We start from the raw sequence: 7955 nt of genomic DNA, 5'->3' as shown, positions 1-7955 counted from the left end.
CTTTTCTGCTACTTTATTCATATTTGAAAATAGAATGCAATGGTTTTGGATTTTCCTAAGTTAGAAAACATTAAAAAACAGAATCAGAGTTCTCACATTTATGAGAGTAACACTTAAACAAAGAATACTTAATACACAATGTGGCTGCATTTAATTTTTTTTAAAAATTGAACCCAAATGCAAAGTGAATCCAAATTGCCTTTTTTTTTTTGAGGCATCTATCATACAAGAGAAAAGACTTATTTTATCCATGCAGCTAATATTCAGATTAGTGTTTTAGTTGGTATTTTTTTCCTTAAATCTCCATTAATATACGTTGTACTTTAAACCTTTGCAAAAGCACAGGAAATCCTCAAACATAAACACTATTTTTATAAACAACAACTCCAATTATCATCCTAAAGACTGTAATAAGTGAGCATCTGTTTTTCTGGACTTGCAAATCATTGGTATCCTTTCTCCTTACTTTTTATTTCTCTCATCCAGGAATGACCAGTGTTCAGGACTGTGGCAGCAATGCACAAACCACAAATAATTGCCACCAGAGCTGTATGAAATCCAAGAGTTGTTCCAGTTTTTATAGTACAACAGCCAAAGGATTCCAGGGACTTGGCCATATTGTTCCAATCCCTTCTGCAAACTATCACTTTCTGACAAGTTGATACCGGTCCTATTTTATCACCTTCCTAGAGCAGGGGGGCTTTATTTTAGAGGGGTTCTTGGACTGGCAGGGGTGGGAAAGAGAATACAGAATACATGTCAAATAGCTTAAAAGTATGGATTATGATGGCCATGGGAACAAGGTACACTTGCTATTTTAAAGGTTTAGTTTGACTCTTCAAATCTTTAATTCTCCTGCACACCCAACGACAAGCTAATAGACAATACAAGGTTTTAGACCACCATAGTGCTTGAAATTCTCAAGGTGTAATATTTGAAGAAAAGGAGAAATCAGCGTTTGATACTCTGGGCCATAAAATAAGTTCATATAGAAACTGTTTAGCTAAACTCTAAATAACAGCAGAGTGATTTTATTTAGCTACTCATTACTTCTTTACTTCTATTAAAGCTTAAAGAAGAGGAGTTTTAACATCCAGGATCATTATCAAAACTTGGATGCTCAGAGCTATAGAAACATCCTGAGTAAGGCATCATATTCCAGTGGTTTCAGACTTGGTTTGTATAAAACTCATTTTGAGCTCAGACTTCATTGAGGCCAAAGTCCCAGGGCCTGAATGAAGCCTCCTGAACTCAAAGTGAATTTCACAGCAGCCAGCTCTGCTTAATTCCACTTTGTCCAGGAGTGAAAATCTGATCTTCAGCCACTCTATATTATTAAATTAATGCATCACAGCTCATTGACCAAAGGCCACGTATGACACTGGGAATGGTATTCTCAGCTTCCTTAACAAACCTTTCACTTCAAGTAGGCCCTGCACTACGGCTGCATTACACTATCATAAAAGGTTTCTCACTGAGAAATGGTTTGCAAAGTTGTTTTTAGGAGAAAATAAATCTTTAAGCTGCCCAAATGAGCAAGGCACTCGGAACAAATAACCTTAGAGCTGTACTTTGGGGAAGACACAAGGTCTGACTTTCAGCAGGCGCTTGACGTCAGACCAGAGAAGAAACACAAGACGAGCAAAGGTTACATGCAAACTGTCCCCTGTGGCTTATGCAACAGCCAAATAACCACTGATCAGGATAGATGCACATAAAAAGAACTCACTGGAAATTACTTTTAATATAAGCAAAACAAAACTGCTTATGAGTTGTAGGGTATGATGTGTGACAGACTAATCTGAATACCTTCTGTTTTATGTCTGTAAAACAAGTATTCAGTAAGTAATTCACATTACATGAGTCATCTTTGGTAATACTGTACATTTGTGTCAATTGCTTGGTAAACTTCAGTTCTGGATATTTATAGTGTAATTCATCATAACTACAAACTAATTGGAAAGCTGGAGGAGCATCCAACGTACGTGAGCTCGCAGAGGGAAGAGTTCAGACTAGTAATACTGAAATTACTTCACAGTTATGTAGAAAAAATTACAATTCTTTGTCATAGAGCATTACACTAGTTTGTCATTCTACAGTTAAAGTGGGCTTATAGTCAGCATTATTATAAATTAACAGCAAAAGCTCCCAAAACTATTTAAGGGAGTAGGACTGAAAGCTAAGAACTTTGATGAAAGCATAATTTTCTAACTTTGTTTTCTAGCCCTAAGTTATTAAAATACAGAAAAAATCATCATTATTTTAAAAAGATGCATCATTTAGAAAAGAAGTTTCATTCCTTACAATACAGTTTAAAACAAACATAGAAGAAAACAGTGCTACATTACATACAGCCAACAGTATTCGGATGACAGGATGTAGATACCAGCTTATGTTCTCTGTTATATGGCCCAACCACAGGTTTTTCCTTGCTTTGATGTATATTCGATGATCACTGAACTTCTCCCACTTATCCTGATGTGGACTGTGTTATCAATTAAGAGTCAGCATTTATTTACAATTTAAAAGCAGCGCAGCTATCCTGCATCCTACAGCTGTGCTCACTCCACTGCAGTACTGGAACGAGCACAACAGCTTGGATATCTCAGGGAATGCATCACTGTCCTGAAAGGCCTTTTTTTCGCCGGTTTTTCAGGAGGTGGCTCCTCCTCGTTACTTTTCTCAGCCACCTCAGCAGGCTCTGTCTGGAATTGTTCTATTTGAAACTCCAGATGTTTTTGAATGGCTACCCCGAGAACTTCTGGATCCACAGATGCTCCATACACTTCCCATGTCATTCCTTCATCATCCCACCTCACTTCACGTACTGGAGTTTTGGGGGCCTCTAAGTCTTGCTCCAGGTTCACCTCTGGGAACACATGCGGGTGACCTTCTGCTGCAGCTGCTGGGCTTGTAGCCACAGATTTGCATTCCACGGTCGGAAGAGTTTGTACCTCGGCATCTCTACGTTCAAGAGGTGGTTTCAGTCCTCTGGTTAAATCATTCATAGAGGTCATAGTCCACATATCCTTAGTTGTCACTACCATGTCTGCACCTTGCTGGCTGCTGAGGGCAACGCAGGCAGCCTTGGTTTCTGGAGGAGCTCTCTCCTGATGAGCACAGTGCTGAGTGTGCTGCAGTTGTTCTCCAGGAACATTACAGCACTTCAGGACTCTCTTGGCATCCAGGCCCGATTCACTTACTGAAGACACCAGCTTAGGATAGGTCAGAATGTCTGACGCAGAGAAGGAATGAAAATAGCCGGGTGCTGCTGGCTCTCTTCCTGTCTCACTAACAGAGCACACCAACCGCGGAACGAGCTGTATGGATGGGATGGGCAAGGAGTGGCAGTAGGCAGGGATGGTGGCATCTGCCTTCAAGGCATCCTGCCTTATACTGCAGGGCCCTGCAGAGTTGTTATGAACTGCCATCACCATGGGGGAGTACGCAGAGTTCGGAATACTACCATAACTCAGACCGCCATGGATAATCCCAGTGGCTTGATTGAACATTGTCCTGTTTGGGAAACCATTTCCAGGCATGTGGTGTCCTAGAACAGGAGCGTGAAATGTTCCAGGATCTGTGTAAACAGTAGTGTTACGTGGAATAGTGCCACTGTCAAAGGTGTTTGTGGGTACTTGTTGGTCTCTAGGCAGGACTGGAAGATGAGTCACAAGGTTTTGATAGTGAGATGTGTTTTCATTTGTTTCTGGTCCAAACCTCTGTGTTGGGAAGGATATCCTAGCCCCTGGTGGGCCATGTCTGCAGCTAGAAGAGCTCAGGCTGGAGTGGGTGGCGCTGGTTTCTATATGAGTGATGTAAGTCTGCTGTTTGCAGCTGCAGGTTAGGTCTGAGTGGCTTCTCTGAAGGGCAGCTCTTGATTCTTGCATTTCACACATGCTTTGCTGGTGAGCAGCACAGGCTGAAGAAACATTCTCAGCAGTGCTGCTCTTTACACACATCTTAGCATCCCCCACTTCCCAGGATGCTGAAGGCTGTTCAGTGATAAGGAAATGGTTTGTAGTCTTAGTTCTGCTCTCTGAACGGTCATTGGCTGACTGGTCACTTATGATTTCGACCTCTGATCCAAGTCCCATCCTCCCAGGCTGTGAGGAGGACCATCCAGGACTCTGCACACTCCTTGCATCACTCTTGTTTTCAAGAGTATGGCAGATGGTGCTACTGTAGCTTTTCTTCAGCTCTTGTTTGTTATTTAGCCTTTCCTCTAGACTTGATTGCCCAATACAGGTCAGATTTGAGGAGCTCTTGGACAGGGGGTGACTGTTGACATTCAAGAGTCTGTGATAAATAGAACTTAGCGAGTCCTGGTAGGAATGAGTGTGGAGCTGGTGGCTGTCAGCCGACATGGCAAAAAAGAGAGATCTGCAGAAAATGGTGGAGAAGAAAAAGAAGCAATTTAAGAAGGAAATAAATGTACCAGAAACTGTAATCTCTATTGCCTTCTGCCTGGGCTTCTTGCTATTCACAGTTCACAAATATCTTTGAAAAAGCACAGTATTCTAGTCTATGTGAACTTAGGCCAGTCCGTTTCCACAAAGGGTTTTTCCCTAAATTAGATTCAGGTTTTATTGAAATTCTGGTGTGTTTTTTTTGTTTTGTTTTGTTTTTTGTTTTGTTGGGGTTTTTTTCCATTTCACAAAACACAAAAGGAAAAAATTTTCTTGGTTTCTACCTTTAAACAAAAACAATCCCAACATTACCAACTATCATCTCCCCTGAATTCACTGGAGCTGTTTTTGGGAATGCAGAGATGTCATGTAACTTAAGCAAAGACAGATGTATTTTCAAACAAGATAACTCTTTGCCACAGTGCTCATTAAGCCAACAATGTTAACTGATTATCAAAACAAAGAAATGTTCAGTTTTTAGTCTCTTGACATCATAATTTCAGAACTTATCCAGCCATTGCTGGAGCTTTCAAACATTACCAAAGCCATTAACAGCTGAACAAGTCCTCCCTTTTCCCCGTACTCAAGCTTCTTCATATTTCATTTCACAAGAAGATCACTATTTTAGTCAACTGTTTTCGCAGACTCCACACAAGTGAACTGTAGGTATGGACAAAACTGGTTTGGCTACCTGTGGCACAGGAGACATGACACGAAAACCAAAGAAATGAGCTCTCCCAGGCCTGTGTGGAGTCAGTGCCAGTGTTCCCAGAACAAATAGCACAGGGCACTGATGCCCAGCTGGACTGTGACAGCTCAGGGGGCTTTTTAGCTTGTGCTGACCACTGGCACCATAGGAGGTGGTAGCAAAGAGGGATCCAGTGAAAGGCTGGAGATGAAACTCCTCTAGGAACCATAGAGGCCCAAGGAGAGTCTGCACCTCAGCACACACTCTGTTAAGGGTACATGCTTTGGGCTGCTTGGGCGGATCACCTTTGGGAATCCACAAGTTTTCATGCTGGCTGTGGAAGGTGCACACTCACTGCACTGAAAGCAGGGTAAAAACAAAACAAGAAAATCTTTAACCAAAGTGTTGTGGTTCTTCTGTCCTTTTTTCAGTCACTTCTTGTTTCTACTGGTGGGTGTAGGATCCTATATATTGTTAACACTTACATTAGCATTAGCACTGCCACAACCAAGAAAAGTTGTGATTGAAGATTTTGAATCTAACCAGATTTAGTGACTTATTTTTGCTGATTCAATCAGATCTTCCACTTACTGACTGTGCACATTCCCTTGGTGTCACAGAGGTGCTGCAATATTTGCATAACTAGGATATTTTAATATGCTCATGTATCTATATCTATCTACACACATAGGTGTATTTCTTTTCTAGAAGAACTCATTCTGTTGAACAGGAAAATCTAGAACATTTTTGCATTTCTTTGAGGTCAAGTACTACTGGATATTTTGTTATGTAGATGTATAGTGGAAGCTGCAATTTCTCATTTAAGACAACTTTCCCCCAGATGTTCTCTGTACACTCTGCCTTCCAAGCAGGTCTCCTACAGAAACCTGCACAATTGTGCACTGTATCACTGAATATAAAATGAATGTGCAGAACAAAAAAGGTACATACCCGTGGTGAACAAGAGCATTCTGCAAATGTAACAGGAAAATTCACTCATTACACCAAGAACGTGGTGGCTGCAAGGGCTCACATTTGACACTCTCAGTGAGAAGCTTCTAATATGTGATCCTTCTAATGTGATATTTACAGGCTCAAAGAGTCATCTACCAACCAGCACAACTGATAAAGAGCAGGCCTTTTGCTCCATCCACAAACCAAGAGCTCTACTGCTGATCCAGGGAGCTATCAGTGCTTGTAATTCCAGTTTTACTGGTAACTTTGGCAGGCTAACAGGTTGCAATTTTCCCGTCACCTGAAATCCAGTTGTGTTGCCTGTTTTCCATAATGAAATTAAATTGAGCATGACAACATTAAAAAATAATGATATTTGCAATCACTTCCTTGGGAAGCTTCCAACTGCTGGCTGTGTAGCAGGGACTTGTGATTGGCAGCAATATGGTCTAGCAAAGGGCTTGCTCAGATTTGGACTGTATGCGGAAAAAAGGCAGTTTCCTGTCCGTCATACATGCTTCACCTCCTCCAGCACGTTACCTGTCCTGCAGCCACTTAGACACATGGGGATAGTCTGCCACACAGAGTTCAGAGGAGTCAATAGGATTAAACACCACAGCATAGCTGTCTGCAAGGTGAGAACCTTACACTTAATCTCTTTAACAGATAACACCTGCAAAGGCTCTCACACACACCGGGATGAAACAACACTGACTAACGGGAATCCTCAGCCACAAATATTGAGACTTGGGTGAAGGGATGGCTCAAACATATCCTCTTACAGATGATACACAGCTCAGTGAACTTTGAAGGCTTCTCTTACAAAGTTTACAAGGTTCAAATATGTAAATATACACAAAGACCAAGGCCTCTATTTGCTTTCTTTGTGTAGCATTGCTGCAGAAACCTCTGTAACTGAAAGAAGTGATGCAATTTGAAACCGATTCATCGTCTCACACAAAAGAGATTCAGACAAATTAAACAGTCCAAATATAGTGACCTTACTGAAAACAACATCCAGCGTGATGCTGGCAATGAAACCTCCAAGAGAACTCTGAAGAAATTTATTTTTGCCCCACTGCAGGTGAAATCAAGACCAAATGTGGGCCAATGCCACATATATTACATATGTACATGTATGACATTAAAACCAGCAACTACCCTCAGCATTCAAACATCCTTGCTCAGATAGAGCAGTGTTCCAGGCTAGCACAACTGTAACAATTATCCTATGATTTGGGCCTTGAAAACAATGGGAATGATTACCAGTTAACTAAAACCACATCTCACCTTCTCACCTGAGACTTTATGGCACAGTTAAGGATAGGGAAAAAAGGAAACAAAGCCCCATTCAAGAAAAGATGAAACAGCTTCTTGAGAATAATGCACTTTCCTGTCATGTTGAAATCTGGAGTTACTTTTCCCAAACAGCCTGAACATTTCTCCTTTTATAGGCCACCTACTGCTTTCCCCCTCCACTCCCTGCTCCTTTGCCCCACTCTGGAGCTCTTACACAACCAGCACATTGTGTCCACCTGGCAGAGGCAGGGCCCTGAGCCGGACTTGTGCACGTGGAGCTCTGCACGGAGAGTGACAGCTGCAGAACAGACCTGTGGCAGCCCCGGCCTTTCCTCCCCTCTGCTGCAGCCAAATGTTGCCTCAGCATTTCACAGCAGCACAAGTGAGCCTGCAGGTGTGCCACAAAAACACCAGCTTGCTGATCCCCATGACTTTTTTTTTTCAAGTGGCTTAGCTCTCATGACATCAATTCATCAATCCAACCACACCAATCACTAACGTCAGCACAGGGAGTGAAAAGAAGGCTGTGCCCCTCTGGAGAAAAACAAACTCACACATGGTACAAACCCAGAGCAAAGCTGTACATGCAGCGCCCTTCTTCCCAA

At 41.9% G+C, this 7955-nt stretch overlaps 1 protein-coding gene across 3 annotated transcripts in view; it reads right to left on the bottom strand.

Moving 5' to 3' along the window:
- Nucleotides 1-7955, bottom strand: part of GPRIN2 (G protein regulated inducer of neurite outgrowth 2) — a 34844-nt gene continuing 26889 nt past the window's right edge. For 2 of the 3 annotated variants that reach the window (XM_027649418.1, XM_027649419.1), the window contains one exon: nt 1-4383. In XM_027649418.1, coding sequence (XP_027505219.1) covers nt 2562-4383 — 1822 coding nt within the window. In that variant the 3' untranslated portion in view covers nt 1-2561. Of the gene's footprint in view, nt 4384-7341; nt 7591-7955 lie in introns of those variants that run through there. The other variant, XM_027649417.1, reaches the window with a different exon arrangement.

This window comes from Corapipo altera, unplaced genomic scaffold, assembly GCF_003945725.1.
Source record: "Corapipo altera isolate COAL_440 unplaced genomic scaffold, ASM394572v1 53, whole genome shotgun sequence".
Taxonomy (NCBI): domain Eukaryota; kingdom Metazoa; phylum Chordata; class Aves; order Passeriformes; family Pipridae; genus Corapipo; species Corapipo altera.
The sequence above is the reverse complement of the archived record's forward strand: the minus strand, read 5'-3'. Positions and strand labels throughout refer to the sequence as shown.